The 19,380-nt window shown below is 37.5% G+C and overlaps 1 protein-coding gene across 5 annotated transcripts in view; it reads right to left on the bottom strand.

Moving 5' to 3' along the window:
• The window catches only part of COL14A1 (collagen type XIV alpha 1 chain), a 242,430-nt gene that overhangs the window by 45,282 nt on the left and 177,768 nt on the right, over positions 1-19,380 (bottom strand). For all 5 annotated transcript variants that reach the window (XM_082433124.1, XM_082433121.1, XM_082433122.1 and 2 more), the window contains exons 37-40: positions 13,529-13,582; positions 11,816-11,911; positions 10,585-10,638; positions 10,162-10,215 (exon numbers count right to left, since the gene is read on the bottom strand). In XM_082433124.1, the coding sequence (XP_082289250.1) occupies positions 10,162-10,215; positions 10,585-10,638; positions 11,816-11,911; positions 13,529-13,582 (258 nt within the window). The remainder of the gene's footprint in view (positions 1-10,161; positions 10,216-10,584; positions 10,639-11,815; positions 11,912-13,528; positions 13,583-19,380) is intronic.

Below are 19,380 nucleotides of genomic sequence, written 5' to 3'. Positions count from 1 at the left end.
GTTTTTTTCTCTACTACTTCTATTCATTCACTTTAGTTTATTCGTTCAGAAATATTATTAAGTCAGAAAGCTTCAGTGATAGGCCCTGATACAGATTAAATTACACACACACACACACACACACACACACACACACACATCCTTATTTGGATCTGCTAGCTAAACAACAAAAATTAATACTGACATAGGTTGAAAGAAATTATTTTACATGGAGTTTAAATATAGCATATCCAGGAAGAGGGTGTAAAAAAATCAGAAAATGTAAAAGAAAAACAGAACCTTAGAACTCCTCCAGCCCAACTCCCTCATATGATCAGTGAGAAAACTTAGGAGACCTTACCATTAAAAAAAATTTTTTTTAATCTACTATTATTTTCTAGATGAAGTTCACATAAGAAAAAAAGGGCCTCTGAGCACATAGTCAATAATTTAAGAAGACATTTATCAAAGGACATCATTTGCTTCCTGCCTTAAAACTTTTCCAGCACTGGAGGGGAAGCAAACACACACTCGTGTGTAAGGCCACACGTGACACACAGCCGACACCATGGCCCAGCAGTCAAAAGTGTAGCATTGCTGCAGGAAGCCCTCCCTGACTCTTTTCCAGGCTGTGTCCAGAGAGAAAAAAAAAATCTCAAAAACAAGCAAGGGCAATTTTATTCATAGAGGGAGGCAAGCCATGTCATATTTTCTGAAAAGAAAACTGCATTATTCCAGGGAAGACCTGCAGGAAATAATACATTGACTCCCCTCTCCCAATCATGTTTACAAAGCAATGATCTGAAGGAGTTTACAAAGCAATGATCTGTCAGTGCTCTCCTTCATCGTGGCTCTGGAAGGATGCTCTTGAGAACAGTTTGGAATTCACTTGATTTACAGACACCACGTGCGTATCATCTGGAAGGGAAGAGGATGAAATGTCGTTCTTATATAGGAGCTAAATTTGGCCGAGAGGCTATTGCTTCTGTGTGTTCAAATCAAAAGAAGAGACTACATGTTTGTTCACTCTGTGTTCTTCTACCGAAAGCACATCCTCAGAAGCTGAGATTTCTTTTTTTTTGAGGGCAGAAATCATGTCTTATTCACCGTTCCATTCCTAATACCTCCCTAGCACATGGTTGGCACAAAATAGGTACTAATAAAAAGTTAAATTTGAATAAAATTGAGGCACCTGGAAGAAGTGCTCTGGTTATCATGTTGAATAAATATGAATTGCAAGTATAATTAGTCCGGAAAAGCATAGTGTGGGCTGAGGGGGTAGGGGGATGCCAATCTTACCCGTCTTTGCTCTTGAACCCTCCACAAGCCTGGAGGAAAGGGATCGGGAGTTATCTAGCTCAGAAGCTGAAATTTCATTTCAGTGACTATCTGAGGGGTAGTTTCCTAGAAGCAGACTGGGTTGTTGTGCCTTTGATTTATAGAGGGAGTGTTCTTGCGAGAAAGCTTTTAGGTATGAAGGAGGCAGGAGAGGGCAGGCAAAGAGGTTAGGTTAGAATTGGATTTAGCTAAGACTGGCTTCAGTCTGACCCCATGAGGAGCTCTGGAGTGTGAGTTACACCTCAGAGTTGACCTACCGCAAGGTTTTATATACCCACATCAGTTAGTCATTGACTGGAGCCAAGGTGGCAGTTCCAAGGGCAGTTCTCTGTAGAAGAGGTAACTGTGAGTTGTTAGCAGTCAAACCCACAGCAGCCGGGGGATGGAGTACACCTGCCAGGTAAAGGGGCTCTGACCGGGGCACCAGTAACATCCATTCCAGTGCATTTTACTCTAGCTCTTTCGTTCATGGAATGTCGTGAACGACTGCACATTTTTACATATAATAGTTCAAGAATAAAGGCGTTCTTAAGGGTACTGTGAGTTTCCTGTTTCCCTCATTCCAAGTTAAAATTTACTTGCTATACCTGCTTATAATTAAAAGGATGCTAGGCTGAATATTATTTTAGAAACATAATCAAAGCCCCTTTTTCCCCCAAATCTCTTCCTAACCCTAAAAAAGTTCACAATTTCATCACATAGTTTTATTTTATAACTTTTGAATCACGCTTGAAATTTATCTTTGAAAGATTTTTTTTTACTTGTAAGCCTCACATCTGTCATATTACTGAAACATATTTGCAGAACTAGTATGTGCTGGGCATTTTGCTAGGTTTTGGGTAGACAATGATGAACAAGACAGTTTCTTTTCAAGGAGGTGACAGTTTTGAGAAAAGTCAACAATTGAAAGTAAATGACAATGAGCTACGACATGGACTAGGAGATTCCATGGGAACGTGCAGGAAGGGCACCTAATCCAGGCGTGGGGTTTCACAGGAGAGGTGGATTTTAAGTCAAGGGATCCGGGATGGTTGGGACACTGCATCACTCTCCCTGCTCAGGGACCACTGCAGCATCCACAGTACAGCCCAGCCTCACATGCCAGTCAGCTCTTTAGGCAGGGTTCTGGTCCCTTTCCTCACCTCTTCTCTCAGGGTGAGGAGGAAAGGCAGCAGCTTTTTATATCAAAGCAATCAACTTGGTGAAAAGAAAAACCGTGTAAAATGTCTGCACTGTACATGGCAAAATAATCGGCAAATTCTAGCTTTGTGATCCAGCTTCACTTTAATCAAAGCCCGCTGAATGGTTTTCAGCCCTTAACAGCTAGAAATGGGTTTGCACTTCCCCAGACATTTCTAGACCTATAAATTATCCATTTCAAGATCTATAAATTATCCATTTCAAGATCTATAAATTATCCATTTCATAGCAGGAAGCCAATCTCAGTACATGTGTGTTTGCGGATTAAGCACCCTCATAAAAAACAGAAAACTTTAATTAAGCAATGAAGAATGAATATTAGGGGATAGGAGATTAAACAATAAGCATAATGTGAGAATTCACTTAAACCGACACGTTTATTTTTTAAAGCCCATAAAATCAGCCACTTACAAACAGGGGTGTTTTATAACACGAGTAGCTCCAATCATTTTTCCTTTTTGAGATTCCCACCTCAAAATATTAATATGCACCAACAACCCACATTAAAAATAATTTTTGCTATAAAAACTTGAAAGGCTTTTTATAATTTTTTTTGAAAACATTTGGCTCTGAGCAACTTATTAAGTTATGGTTGGCTATGATTTATCAGCAAAAGGAAATCTATCCAAAATGCGTTTTCAAAAATCACTGATGTTTGAATAAATACTAAATTTAACCATGGTTGAAGTTAGCAAAGTGTAATGTTTTACAGACATTTAACTAATTTATTAATTTTCATTTTTTCAGTTTTCTTTTCCATACACTAGAGCAAACACATATGCTTTTTTCAGGTGGCAAGCACTTTTTGTAGGCTCTTAAAAAGTTTGTAGTTTCAAGGTACTGTGTCTATGGCATCTAAAGGATGAAACAGATGTGCCCACAAAGTGTGTTGTAACTAAAGTCAGAAGCTAGAATATTTATGCTTATGTAGCTAACAGAAATAGCACTCAGAGCCAGTGACTCAGTTATGATATTCACCATCCACGCCTTCTTTGAAGCCTGCAAGGGTGGACCACGGACACGAACCGTAATTGGCAGTAACACAGCCAATTGTTAAGGTCCTTTGATGGACACCACACTCTCAGGTAGAGTGGGGTCTGTAAGCAGCTGGCATCTGATGAGTTTGTTGAAACGGAACAAACTCAAGCAATGAGGACTAAAGACACACATGAAGAAACTCCATCTGCACAATTTCAACCCTGAGAGCAACGGCAAGAGACCAGCGTGGCAGTCAGCCATAGGAAATAAGGCTTTACTTGCAACTAAGGATTAAGACCAACCACCAGATTAAGAGGCCAAGGGGTAAAAAGCCACAGACTCTGTAAACACTGGCCCAGGTTAGAGATCCAAGATCAATCCTGAGTGTGATACTATGTTGAGTCACACTGGGGAATTTTCAGTTTCTCACACACACACACCCACACACACACACACACACAGCATGTATGTGTGTATACATATGTTTATATAAACATATACATATATTTTATATATGTACACAATACACTATTTTTTAAATGTACAAATATATATATTACATACATAAGTTAAATGTATATATAGAAATATAAACATGTGTATAGTTTTAGTAACCTGCAATGGTGACTTCAGTGAATTACAACGACAGCAATATTCTACCCAAGAAACTACTTTGACATACAAAGGGCTTAACATAATATACTATTCAGTGATGCTAAAACCTAGCTGATTATTAGAATCATTAAGCTTTTTTAAAACTATACATGCTTAAGTCATACCCAAGACCTTTTGTATCTGAATCTCTGAGGCCGAAGCTCAGGAATCTGCATATTTAAAAAACAAAACGAAACACAAAACAACAATTTGGTCGTTTAAGTTGTGGAACTGCTGGTTTACAAATATAAAAATGCCTCGCCTGACCGCAAGGGACAGCGTTAGAACCAGAGCGCAAGACAGATAGCATTTGTACCCTATGCCCCAACAGAAGCATCTTTAAAGCCAGTAATAACATGATACTAATTCTCTAAGTAACAGTTCTCTCCTCGGATGGGCCACTATCCAAGGAAAAGTGAAAAGTAATCACAGAAACATATTCTTATGTGTGAATAATCAATTACTACTTCATCAAGAAAGTAACCCAAACTGGGTTCCTTCTGCCCAAAAAAATGCTGGGTGAGATATCTTCAGTGACTTAGTCCTTCTTATTCATATTTTTACTGGAAGAGTTGCCCATATTAACAAAATCCCACTTTACCCTTTAACATAATTTTGTGGAAGGAAAGAGTGCAGTGTTGGAGCCTGAGAGTGGATTATAATTCTGGCTGCAATGCTTGCTTGCTGTGTGGCATTGTTTGAGTTACTTCAACTTTCTGAGCTTCAGATTCTTTGTCTATATAATGGGGTAACAGTGCCTAGCATTCGTGATTATTCTGAGGATTGGAGAATACATAACATTTGTAAAGCACTGAACTTAGTCAAGAATCAATGACAGTGGCCGCTGCTCTTTTTATTAAAATAATCTGCCAAGTCCCAATTGCATATACTGCCATCACTGTGGTTGATTGGGAGAATGTTTTCCTGGGATTTTATAAAAACCCGTTTAGATACATGAAAAGGAAAAGCGTATCGTTCTCTCCACTAGCTTTGTGATGATTTTTACATTTCTTCTTCTGGAGGAAGGAAGATACTCAAGGGGATAATTATCATGAATATTAGTATTTAAGAAAACAGTCCTTAGATGAATCTCTCATCACAGCTTGACATTTATGATAGGAATTAAATCCAGATCGTTGACTCAAGTTCAATTTTTCAAGTATATTTTAAGTCCAACTTGCTTTGATGAAGTGGGACATTCATCACAAGTATGGCCTTTGTTTACATCAAACCCACATAAAAAGGAAGCACGTTCCAAGCGTCCTTTCAATGTGGACTCCAAGAAAATTAAACAACAAGCCACTTGCTTTTTCTTTAGACTTTTTTCATAGTTCATTAAAATCTTCTAAGGTGCCTTAATAATGTTAAGGACAGGCATTATAAAATATTGCACTGTCCTGACTCATTAGGTCTACATTGAAAATAGTGAATACTTGTATCAGCTAAAGTTGAAATTTTATATAGAAATTGTTTATATGAATTAATTCCCACAATAGCTCTATGGAGTCGAATATTATTTTTTCCACTTCACAGATGAGGAAAGTGAGGCTTGGACTTTTTAAGTAACTGGCTCAGTGTCATATGGCTAGCGTTCAAACTGAGGTCTGGCTAACTGTCCAAGTCTCTGATATTTACCACTGGACCATCCTGCTTCTCGTAACCACACAAGTTCAGCAGAATTCATATGTAGAACTTTTTTTAACAGTATTTCACCTTTTATAGATGAAAAAGGAAGGCTGTGGTTATGGCAAGAAGACAGGAGAGGCAGGGAGCAGTAACTTGGAGGGAAGGAAGCATTCCAATTTCAGTTTACTTGGAATTTTAAAACTAACACCCTTGGTACAAAGGAGGAATTACTACCTTCCAGGTGCCATAACATATATATCTCCTGGTCATTTTTATTTCTTGTCTCTCTGACTTTTTATAAAATGATAGTAAGAATTGGAAAATAAAACTAATTTTAAAAGTTTCTATTTGGAATGCTTGACAGAAAGCTGGTGGTCTTGGATATGAGTGAGCCTCAGAACTAGAAAAGAGGTAGTTTTTCCTTTCTTTTTCAGGTCTTTCTTTCACTGCTTATACTTATCACCCATGTCTTGCCTGTTTTTCCTGGTTTCTCTAAGGACCACCTGGGTGTCCAGGGTCGGGGATGAGAGATCCACCCTACCTCAGAGGAACCCAAAGATCACAGGGTGGACCCTGGGGTCAGAGACACCAAGAAAAGAAGAGGAAGGAGGCAAAAAGGGAGATGGCAAGATTGACAGTGGAAAAGAAAGATAAGACAAAGATCCTGTTGGCTGGAATGACTCAGAATGAAAACTGATGCCTGAATACATTCAGCTGTTAAATCTGCACTTGCCCTGTTGCTTTATACGGTGTGGTCCTGCATTGTGCTCTACTGGCTTCCCAGCAAGAGGCTGAGACTGGTTCAATGAAGTCCAACTTTTGCTGGACTTGCTTATGGCCTGAGGCCCAGGATTGCCTCTACAAGTCAAAGATTCCCCTTGGGAAAAGCCAGAAGAAGCTAGAAACATTAGAAAACATGTTTCCTGTTTAAAGAGGAGATGCTTAATCTTTCTTTTAGTCTCTGCTAAACTCTCCTTCCTTGTAGACTAAATGAATAAGTGACATTGGCACTGGCTCTGGGTAAGGGATGCTAACCTTTCCCTAAGCTAATAGTCAAGGTGATGGTTCTAGCTTTGGGCTATGAATTCTAAACAGTCTATAAGAAAAGACAAAGATTAAAAAGAAAGAATGACCAGTAAGAAATAGCCCCTCACGCCTACAGCACACCTCACTCACCTACTCTCTGCAACTCTCCAAGGAGCTAGAAGCACTGATTGGACATCACCGTGCATATTTATCCCAGCTTCCTCCTTCTTTGCCTTGAGTGGTCTTTACTCACTCAAGATCAGAGGAAATGAGGCACAGTAATGGGAAGTGATTTCAGGGCTTGGAGTAAAGAAAAGACAAAATAACCTAGTCTTCCTGATTCCCCAGACAGTTTTCTGGAATTAGTTTCTCAGGCATTTCAGCAGTAAGTTTCATCATCCAGTGTGTTTGTTCTCAGTCTGTTCTATGCCATGGCTGTTACTGTCATTATTATTACTTATTATTTATTATGATTATTACTACTACTATCATTATTTCCTTTCTGAATGCAACTTTGCCTTTTACGATAGCCTAAGGCAGAGCAGGAATAATCTTAAGTGTTTGTCCTTAGCTCTCTTTCAGCAACACCCCTCTCCCACAGCCTAACCAGAAAGAAGGAGCTCCATGTCTGAGATCTGTTCCTACCACTATGAAAGTTGGTCCTGGACCTCCAACTGTACAATCCTGCTAAGTAACTATCTAATTGTTTTAGACCCTTTACTTTCATTAAGACCCCAGATACTTGACTAAACAGATCAGAGCCTCCTAAATAACTCTGTTTTCACCCATCTTTCCTCCCAGCTTGACTGTCTCCGATGAAGACCGATTGGTTTTCCTGGCCCCAGGGAAGAGTCACGGTCTTGATTCCACTTCCTCCTTCTATTTCTTCCCAGTAGATGATGTACAAATTGCCTCCTTTAGTTATTGAAAGTCTCTCCTGTTCTGGATCTTTTCCTTCTGGAGGTAGTAATGAACAACTCTCTCTAGGCTGAGCATAGAACATGGCACATAGTATGTACTCAATTAAGATATGTGCTCAACTAATATCTTATTAAGTAAGATGTTAAGATATTGAAAAAATATTGGGTTGGCCAAAAAGTTCGTTCCCGAACAAAATTTTGGCCAACCCAATATATAAGTGGTCCCTTCCTCAAGCAGGGCAGTCCCTTCCTCACGCTACACAATTCTAGGAGGAACCACTATATTTTATTCTGTGTTAATGGCACCCCCTCAAGTTGTACTCTGGAATAGTATTGCCCTCAAATATCTTTTCTAAAGCAATTGTCACAGGATTTGCACAATCTTTTTTTTAACATGGCCCTATAAAGAAAAAGTACTCTCTGGAAACCAGTTTTAAAAAGCAATTCCATTCCCATCCAAGAATTTTTCAAAATAGTAATTAGAGACACTTGAAAGTTTTACCTCCAGATTGAGCGAGAGAGGGAAATAAAATCCATGTACAGATATATTAACGCTTTATTACACTCTAAGACTTTTTATCCTATAGAATAAAACATGTTTGGAAGAATGGCAAAATATTTATAAAAAGTCTGTGTTGGTATATTGGTTTTAAAAGAATTCCAAACCCAAATGATCTAGACACTAATCCAATATGTTTGATTTGGGAGTTCTTTGCCAAGACTAGCCTCTACGCATGGATAAATCAAGTAAATTCACTGAACCAAATCTTTAGAATTACTGTTTTCAGAGCTTCAGGAATCATGAAGGAATCTAGGTGTGTAACCACACAGGATTTTAGCCTAAGCCCTTTGCCAAAACACATAAATACTTTTAGACACTCCTTCCACATGTACAAGAAACCTACATAAATCTAACTTTTAGAGAATGCCTCTTTTAGATACCTTCACCTGGACATGCTTTACAGACTAATTCCATTTGATAGATAGAGACTAAACTGAGATTTTAAGCAAAAGAAAGTTGGATGTGAAACCAAAAAAAAAAAAAAACCCAACATGGAAGGAATTTAAATTCACACACCTACACTCCTATAGAAAAAATGATTTCCTTATTCTTGAGCAGTATAGCTAAAGGCAGCCTTGTTTGAGTAGAGAAGTGTGTCTTCCAGCCAATCGTTTGCTAACGTAGTGGGTTAGTTGTCCCCGGAAATACCAGGGAATGTCACCAAATGTGTTGTCCTTTACTGGACTGGATCTAAGTGGTGGCCACTATATATAATTCAATCTTGAGAGAAACTGTGCAGCTGCCCACATGTCTACATCAGTGTCCTTTTAAGGAAGACCAGCCTCTCTCCCTTGCTGAACATGTAATGACTTCCTATTGCCTTCCTGTTAAAGCTCAAAATCCTTGGTCTGAAAAAAGAATAGATGGTGTAAGTGAGTTTGTTTTTACCACTTCAGTTTCATCTCTTGACAATCTCTCCACACCTGTGTGTACACACGTGTACACTGATGCACGTATACACACACACACACACACACACACACTGCAGTCTAATCTCCAGCCATACGGAACTAGGTTCAGTAATGGAAATGCCCCATCTTCTCTTCAACTCCACTCCTTTATATGCCATATATGCTGTTCTCTCCACTTGCAATAGCTTTCCTTTCCTCATGTATCTGGCTAATTTCTATCTCTCAGTTGAAATCCAGTCTGTATGGTGCCCCCTCTGGAAAGCTTTCCCTCACCCTCCAAGTCTGGCTTAGTTATCTATTCTTTGTGCTCCCACAGGGCTCTGTCAATACTCCCATTATAGCATATGTTTCTTATTTGGTTCTATTTCCCCCCAAAAGCTATAAACTCTTTGAGGACAAGAACCTCAAACCTGGCTCAGTGAAGACATGTTGACTAAACAAACTCTAGTTGTTAACTCAGCCCTCAACCATCCTTATACTTTCTTTTATTGCTGTTCACTTGAACAGGTTCCAGGAATTGATAATTGATGCATATTAAATAAATGGAGAATGATACAGATGGTCATAATAATTAAATTCCAATTCATATGATTCTTGATTTCCTTTAGGTTTGCTCCTTGAGAATTTGAAACAACTGGAAAATCTGTTAGACCAATGCACACTATTCAGTGCAAACTATATTCAGGTTATGGGAACATTCAGAAAGAGATGTGGTTAATTTGGGAAGGTTTGATGAAAGTTTCTAGGTTTTGAGGAAAGTTATAGACATGGAAGAATATCAGTTAAGGGAAACAGATGCAGGATCGGTAGAATGCAGATAGATGGGAGGAAAAAATAAAGAAAACAAAACAAAAAAAACCCCAGAAAAAACACCTGGTTTGCCTTCCTTGCATAGAACTTGCCAACAGCAAGAGTGACTTGGTGAGAAATCTACTGTGCTAACGAGCAATCTTGGGCAAGTCCTTACCCTTTGGCCTGGTGAGCCATCACGTCCTGGTGAACCAACACCTCCTGGGATGCCCTAGATAGAACAAGGACAGGAAAATGGCAGAGTTATCAAAACCAATTACCCTCTCACCCAGCTTCCCCGAAATAAATCAAGGCCTCCAAACAAACCTGATAGCATAAAGGTGAGGCCTTCCTGACTGAGAATTCAGGACCCAGAAGTTATTCACAAGAAAGGAAAGAAATGTCCCCCACCAGGGCTCACCCAGGGGAGTATCAGTAGGACCGTAAGAGGGGGCTGAAGTAAATGAATACACGCGAATGGTCGTCAGTGTAGAAACCACTCATTGCCAAGATCACAACTGACTTCAGAAGCTACAGTCTTCTTTCTTCTTGGCAAAGCTCTAGAGCTGAGAGCAACGGAATAAAAAAATAAAAATAATACCTGTGGGCCAGGAAGTCCAGTCCCTCCTTTCTCTCCTTTTTCGCCTGGCATTCCCTGAACAACCAGAAGGACATGGGGTTAAGTTCACATAGGTAAATAGGTAAATTCTCAGTCTTTTCTTTTTCTCCACTGACTCTTTTAACATTTCCAACATTAAATTGCTTTCACACTAACATCCAAATACAGCGTATTTCACTTTTTACATAAGCTACACCACCTAGGTAAGCATGCCTATGGACCAGAACGTTTATATAGCAGAATAGTTTAAACACAGTGTATACAGTCTGATATGGCTAAGCTCATACTGTAAATATGTGAGGGGAGTCAAATATTTCAGTATTATTTATAGTTTAGGTTTTAAAGCTTATATCTCTATATATTTTTGTTTTGTTTTGGCTAGAAATTTGTAAGAATGGAAAAGCAAACACAGTACCTGACAAGTAGCAAGATCTCAACAAATAGTTAGTAGTAGTAATAGTGGTAGTAATTATACAAACTGGCATGTTAATGCTTTCTAAGATGTGAAAATAACTCTGGAAAAGAAGACTTCTTAGCTAGGGAGACACAATCATATGCACAGAAAGATTGCTAAAAATGTGCTTAAAAGCATCATGCTTCAAATACTAATGACAGAGATTGGTTTTTATTCCTTAAATCTAGATCCATCTAGTAAGATCCCTGAAAATCAGTGAGTGGGACTGAATTTGTTTTCATTGATACAAACAACTTATACAAAGAAATGTGGCTGTAGAGAGTATTCTGTCTATAATCTAAAACTCAGAGCACCACACTTTGAGGCCTGTTGAGATAAAGATCATAATTAAATGGCTTTCATGAAGCTATTTCCACAGTTACTACAAATGCAAAATGAATAACTTAAATTTGTATAACATTTGTCACTTTCTAGATTTTATCACACCCCCTAAGGACTTAGTCAAACAAGAAAAAGGGCCATACATGTCAAGCCCTGCTTTCTTTTCTATAGACAAATTAACTGTGGATATACCTATTCCCTAGGCACATATCTGTTTGTAAAAGACCCCCTTCACTGAACAAAAAATTGGCTAATGAATGAAGTCTCAATCATTACTTTCATTTCTCAGTTCTTATTTTTAGGAGTTGGAAGAGGCTGAGGATGATTATCAAGGCACAGAAGACAAAAGTTCATTCTATATAACTCATGGAGAAGTGATAACAATAAAACCTATCTGAATGTTTACACACAACTCACAGGCATTCCTTGAATGGATAGACCACTTGGTCCTTGGGGTCCAGGAGGACCCTGAGGTCCTGGAGGGCCTGTTTCACCCCGAGGGCCATCTGGTCCCTGGAAGGCAAGAAGTCATCCCAAAGGTAAGTTAAACCCTCTGGTACCCAGAAATATCTGCTACCCAGATATTTCTACTTACGGCTTTATAATTTATTTCATTAACTAATTTTTCCTAAGACACAAATCACTCATAGGATAACAAGACACCAAGCCTCGGCTGATCCACCTCCCAGGCAAAGTGTCATCAGTAAACCAAAAGAGTAAACACACAGTAGTTGCTGCAACTTCATTTATTTATTTTTGCTTACATAAATAGGAACATTGTGCCAATTATGTGAGTAACTAGACGCCCACACTCCACAACAAATCCAAAAGATGTAAGTGATACAAGACCACCCTCTTGGTTTGTGAAGGTTCACACCATCCAGCCAAACTATAGTCTCTCCCCCTTCACTACTGTGAACTATCTATCTCTGGGGCACTCCTCTGCGTTTACTGAAGACATTGCCTCCCTTGTAGTGTATAAGAGATGGAGCCAAGACATCAAGTCTCTGCCTGAGAAAATGTGTCACAATCTCAAAAAATAAAACAAAACAAAAAAGAAGATATCTTATGGTCTGAGTTTTGAGCTGCGTAGTACCTGATTAATTATCTTCAGCCTTCTTTCATTGACTTCTCCCCTGTAAGCCTGCCCCCACCCTCCGCATTCACTCTTACCTTGCTCCACTTGTTTCCAGTTTTCTAGTAAAACAACATTGCAATGTTCTCTTCTCCATGAATAAATACTATGCAAATTTAATAAGTCACCATATTGAAGCAGTAAGTCAAGCAAGATGGTTGGAGCGATAATTCGGAGCAACATGGTGAAAATGAGATAGTAAATTATAAAGGGCCTTGAATGTCATGCTAAGGAGGGTGAATTGTATTCTCAAGGCAATCACACATGACTGCAGGTTTTAAGAGTATGATATGATCCAGTATAACTTTAAAGAAATGAATCTGGGGGCAGATGTGAAGAATGAATCAAAAAATCAAGCCACTGGAGCCAGAAGACCAATTAGAAGATTTGCCAAAAGCCAGGTACAAGATGATGGGGCCTGAACTCAATTAGTGGCTGGGCTTCTGCCATCCCTTAGGGCACCTTCGTGCAAAGTAGAAAAATGTGTGCCTTGACATGGATTGGCACCAACTTGGTCCTCTTAGTTGGTGCCTTTGTACAGTATACAACCTGAACCACCACACTTGGTGGCCTTGGGCAGTGAGAATGGACAATAGAGCTGTGTGTTTGATTATACAGTACATGGTGGGAGGGGAGAAGGAGGAGGCTAAAACCTGAGAAATTACTTGGAGGACTGCTGCCTAGTTGTGATTCAGTGCTCCCTTGATACATCTTTTTTGCAGATAGAGGAAAAGAAGACTATATGAGCAAGAACTACCTGAGCAACTAAACCACTTGGAACATTGACACTCTATTTCTGACCCAGAAACCTTTCTTTTCACTTAAGTTACTAAATTTTTTTTTGATGAAAAAACACAAGCTTTTAAGAATAAGGGAAAAGGCTTCAACACAACTTTCATTAACAACATAAGGAGCTTTAAACTGCAAAGGGTAAATATTACTTAACTCCAAAATTATATTATGGCTAGTGATGTGAGAGGGAGAAAGAACATTACCTTTGGGCCTGGATCACCGTGTTGACCCTTTGGTCCTCGGAGTCCTGGACCACCCTGGCAAACAGATGTTAAGTATTAGCACAAAGACAAATCTGAAAGCAATATATTTCATTCATTTTCCTTAATAATATGGATTATGTATTTCTCATTTTGTATAAAGGCCAACACATTGTGTAATGGTATATGTGCATCACGAGCCTGAACGGGAAATCTACCCCCCAGATTCACCTCCTCCTGCTGATGATTACATAGTTTGAGCAAACTTTCTATGCAAAATCCCTTTAAATTAAAAAAAAAAAAAAAGCTACAGGATCTTTTAATTGAGTGTGTAAGAGTACAGCTATTAATGACGCAAATAATAAAAATATACTGTTAATCTAAAATTATGCATGTCCTATACCAAGACTTTGAGATTAAATTATTTAATTAAATTGTAAAAAGCATATAAAATAGTAACAATTTAATTTTCTTTATTTACACCATAAAAAGCTAATTAGATTAGTGTTTCTGAAACTTCAGGTATTTGCATTTTCCCCTCAAAATTTTTGTCATATTAATGCACTGCCTGTATTATTATTTAATAGCATTTTCTTTATATACATACATACATATGTACATACATAATAAATATGTATATATGTGTATATACATTCTTTGTAAACATATTCTTTGTATATGTGTATATACATATATGCAAATATACTTTGAATATTTTTTAATTGACTCATATTTCACTTAAATCTATTTTAAAAGCAAATATTATGTACTATAGTAGATGGAAAAACATATATATACTTAAGTATATAAGTATTATATAATACTTAGTAAGTATATAAGTATTCTTATATACTTACTAAGAATATAAGATAAACCTAAAAATATGCTATAAATAATGTTAGTAAATTTAGCTAGATTTTGTTCCTAGTGAAGTCTGTGAGCAATGGGTTTGCTCTCTGTTAAAAAGGGGCATGAATAAGTATTAGAAGGGTATGGGCACCAGTCTGAGAATATTGTTTTCACTTGAGCAGAATGATGAAAAGATCATTGAAAATGGAATAGCTTTCTCACTATGTGAGTCCAGTTGATTTCCTGCTCTGTCCATGACTACTGAAAATCATTTTGTGTACCATCAGCAAAACACTTGCTTCACTTGGGAAAAGACTGGATCAGGTGATAGTTAAGGCTTCTTCCAGTTTAGCAATTAAGTTCACTCCCCCCCCATCAATATCAGTTGGATGCTTACCTTCCAGACTTTTAAAATACAATTAAAAAATTATGTTTTATGTATGTGTATATGTATCTATAGAAAATATTACCTATTATTAGTGTTTTTTGTGGTATTATTTGATATATATAGATTGCATATGTGATACAACACTTTTCATATATTTCTGAGTTAACTTAATATGTTTTTCCATAACATGACTAACTTATTCTAAATGAGTTGCATAGTTATCTGTACAATGGATAGTTTGTTTAACCATTCTTTCGTTATTGGAAATGGAGGAGTTTTGCCCACAATTTGTTGCTGTCTAAACGATACTACGATTAACATCCTTATACCATGCCCTGAGTACAAACTTTAAGATTTAAGTACAAATGTTAATATTTAACATATCATCAAGTAGAATTTTAAATGAAATTTAATGGATAGGCAGATATATTGCCAAATTGTGTTCCAAAAAAACTGTGCCAATTTATTCATCTGCTAGGAGTTTGAGGGTCTCTGCTTCTCTAAACCTTATTAGCACTTGATATTGTTAAACTTTGCATTTTTATGAACCTGACTGGTAAAAACAATACCTTACTCCTATTTTGAGTTTTATTTCCCTTAAAACTACTGTGATTGAGCATCTTTTCATGACATTTGTCCATTTGCATTTTATTTCAATACAACTAACAATTTATATACTTCACCCAGTTTTCTATTGGGTTACAAGTCTTTTTCTCTTTAATGTACAGAAATTCTTCATATATTTGGATGCTACATCTTTAACTGTTATAGATGATGCAAATGTTTTCCCCAACTGTGGCAGACACTGTTGGTTGACTATCAAAGAGTCTTTTCTGACTCCCTTCTCCATTTTATTTTTCCAGCTATAAAGACAGAGATTTGCTTGCTCAGCCTCCTTTGAAACCAGGAATGGTCATGTTAACTGGTTTGGGCCAATTTGATCAAGAAGCCACAAGCCTAAGGAAAGCATATTTGGAAGCTGGAACAAGCTTGGGTCTTGATAAAGTTGTTGAGCAGCCATATTTGCTTGGGATCATCTACCTTTAGGTCTTTTGTTGAGCAAACAAGGAATGTCCAAATGCTCCAATGATTTACACCACTGTGTTAGTCAAATTTTCTGTTTCTTGCAACAAGCCCAATGCATCCCAATTAACATACCCATTCTGGCATATCTCTTTAATTTTGTTTGCTCATCTTAAATGATTGGTTTTTAACTGAAGGTTTTGTCCAAATGTGGCCATTTGGCTCACAGATATTCATACACGATGTACCATGTCTATAAATCCAGGAACCTTTTTATACTTCTAACTTATTTTCCACCTTACCCCTAACCCTTATCATGGAGTAGATGACAAGAATTCAACAAATGTTTGTGGATATAAACTTCTATCCTTTTAATAAGAAAGGGTTAGTCTAGGCAAAAGAAATATGGTTCTTTCACCCATGGCTTCCTATGGCTTTTCTAGAGTTTTATTGGCACATAATACCACTAAATTCTTGAGTGAGAAAATAATCACGACTATGTTAAAACATCAGACGGGGTTTATTGCATATTGTTTGGGATACTATTTCTTCAATGGTTTATTATACTTTAAATATTTGAAAATGTCAATAGCTTTTCTATTTTACCTCTCTTTCTCTCCAAGTCAGAACTCAACCCTTCTCTTTCACTTCTCTGCTGCTTTTTTTTCTCATTACGAAGTTTGACTCTTAGGTCATATGTAAATATTTTATAACTTGTTCCAGCAACACTGCAGATGAAAAAACTTGATAACCCTCCAGCTAAAAAAGCTTATTAATGCTACTTAAAATAAAATAAACATCATTCTAATTAAGAACTGAATCCTTAAATACCAGGAATGAAGAAGAAACAAAACACTAGAGCAGTAGGCACGTACACCGAGGCTGCCTTGGGGGAGGAAGGGGAAGATGCTTGAGGTTTGCTGGAAAATGTGTATTTTATAGCCCACACAAGGCAGTGAAATGTGAACTGGGACCTGTGAGAAGTGGAGGAAGCGTAGAATATGAAACATCCTTTAAAGCTGAGGAACTTGAAAGGCTGCACTCTGAATAAGCTGGAACAACAATAACAAAAAGTCTCACTAGCACGTGGAGGATCAATATGTTGTTTCCACTTTAGCTGCGGGAGGGGCAGTAAATGTCTCCACTGAGAAACACTACCCAGAAACGGATTCTCACACAATCTAGGGACAAGAATTTACACTGCCTGTGAGGGTCAAATAAAGCCCCAAAGTCAAACTTTTAAGGTGGTTTTCAGCTGGTCGTACACCTAGGAGCTCAGCAGAAGCAGACACATACATTCTTCCGAAAATTACAGATCAATCTCGGGCTCAAACGATTCCCAGAGATAAAATTTTGAGTAATGCAAACACAAATATACACCCCCCAAAAAATCACAAGGTATATGTGGAAACAAGATAGCACAAGTAGGGGCTTCCCTGCTGGCACAGTGGTTAAGAATCTGCCTGCCAATTCAGGGGACACGGGTTCGAGCCCTGGTCTGGGAAGATCCCACATGCCGCGGAGCAACTGGGCCCGTGAGCCACAACTACTGAGCCTGCGCGTCTGGGGCCTGTGCTCCGCAACAAGAGAGGCCGCGACAGTGAGAGGCCCGCGCACCGCGATGAAGGGTGGCCCCCACTCGCCGCAACTGGAGAAAGCCCTCGCACAGAAACGAAGACCCAACACAGCCATAAATTAATTAATTAATAAAAATTAAAAAAAAAAAAAGATAGCACAAGTAAAATCAGCAACAAAACAAATGCAGCATCAGAGCTACATATTGAAATTATCAGATAAATAATGTAAACCATATTGAATATATTTAAAGAAAAAATTGTTTTAGAAGTGTTACAAAAATAGAAGAGACTATACAAATGACCAAAAGGTTTGAAAAGGGTTATATATATATATTGTTTGTAAGAGTTATATATATATATATATATACACACACACATAGATATGCACGCAATTAGAAAGCAAAAATTGAGATGACAGATATAGGAATATAAACCTAAATAGGTTAATTATTACAAACAATAGAATGGACTAAACTCTAAAAAAGTTGTAAAACCAGATTAAAAACAAAATCCTGGCATATGCTATTTAAAGGGACGCATCTAAAATATAAAGACATAGAAAGCTTGAAATTAAAAGGATGAAGCAAACATATACCAGGAAAATAATGCAAAAGAGAAATGTTGACATAGCAAGTCACTAGAAAGATAATTGCTGTAAATTTTTTTGTACCTTATAACATAATCTCAGGATATTATAATTCAGGTTTACAAACAACTTGACAAAGGTGGGGAAGATTTTAAACATCTATCTTAGTAATTGAAAGATAAAGAATTAAGGCAGGTAAAGAAGATTCTAAGAACACAATTTACAACTTGATTTGCCGAATATTTATATTTAGAATTAGAGAACAAACATTCTGCTAAAGCATACATGGAACATCTGTAAAACCTGACAAAAGGACACAGAGCAAATGTTTTAGAATCAACAAATGTCAAAGAATTGGTACTCTACAGACTCTCTTCCATGATAAAGTACAATAAATGAATACATCAATAAGAAAAAGATAAAAATTGCACACACGATTGGAAAATTTTAAGACACTTCTAAGAAATCATGGCTGAAAGAAGGGATAGAGAAAAATATAAATGACAATAGCTCACGGAAATATTAAATTTGACTACATTAGAATAAAAATTTCTAGACAATATACCTTGCCACCAACAACAACAAGCAAGTCACAGACCAGGAAAAGATATTTGCAAACCATATCATTAATAAAGGATTAGTGTCCAAAATACATAAAACCACTGACAAATCAATGAGAAAAAAACTGCACAACAAAAACCCAGCAAACTGTATAAATGGGTATTTACACAGGAAGAAATCCAAATGGTTCAGAGACAAATGAAAAACTGCCCCATCTCACTAGCAGGGAGAGAAAGTCCTATTTTAAAGAACGAGGACAGAGTTTTACAGTCATCATAAGTGAAAGCTCTCACATATGGCAACATCAGACAGTGCTGATGAGAGGTAGGGCAACTAGATCTCTCATACAGAGTGTGTGGGAGAGGATATTGGGACAACCACCTTGAAGAGCAATTTGGGGTTTTTTCATGAAGTTGAAGATGCACCTTCTCTTTTCTCCAACAAATCTAATTCTAAGTGTTATTGCAAGAGCACTTACTCAAGCACTTGAGTAAGCAAAGTAAGCACTTGAGTGAGCACTTACTGCAAAGAGACATACAAAGGACATTCACTGTAATGATACTGTAGTAGGAAAATACTCCACAGTAATGGGTCAATAAACTCTTGTTTATATAGTGGAATTCCTTACAGAAGGTACAACGAATAAACTAAACAATGTGCATTAACCTTGATAAAGTTCAAAGACATACTTTGGGGTGAAAAAAAGCAAGCCACACACAGTCAAAAATAAATCTTTGTTTTCAATTCCCAGATTAAACTAAAGACAACTCCTTACACCTGATCAATGAGTTATAATGCACAAAGTATGTTTATACATATTATCCTGTGTATTCTTCACAATGCCAGTTCAAGAGGTGAGTGCTGTTTATAC

This window comes from Balaenoptera physalus (assembly GCF_965194825.1).
Source record: "Balaenoptera physalus genome assembly, chromosome: 17".
NCBI lineage: Eukaryota > Metazoa > Chordata > Mammalia > Artiodactyla > Balaenopteridae > Balaenoptera > Balaenoptera physalus.
Note: the sequence above shows the minus strand (reverse complement) of the source record. Positions and strands in the feature narration are given on the sequence as shown.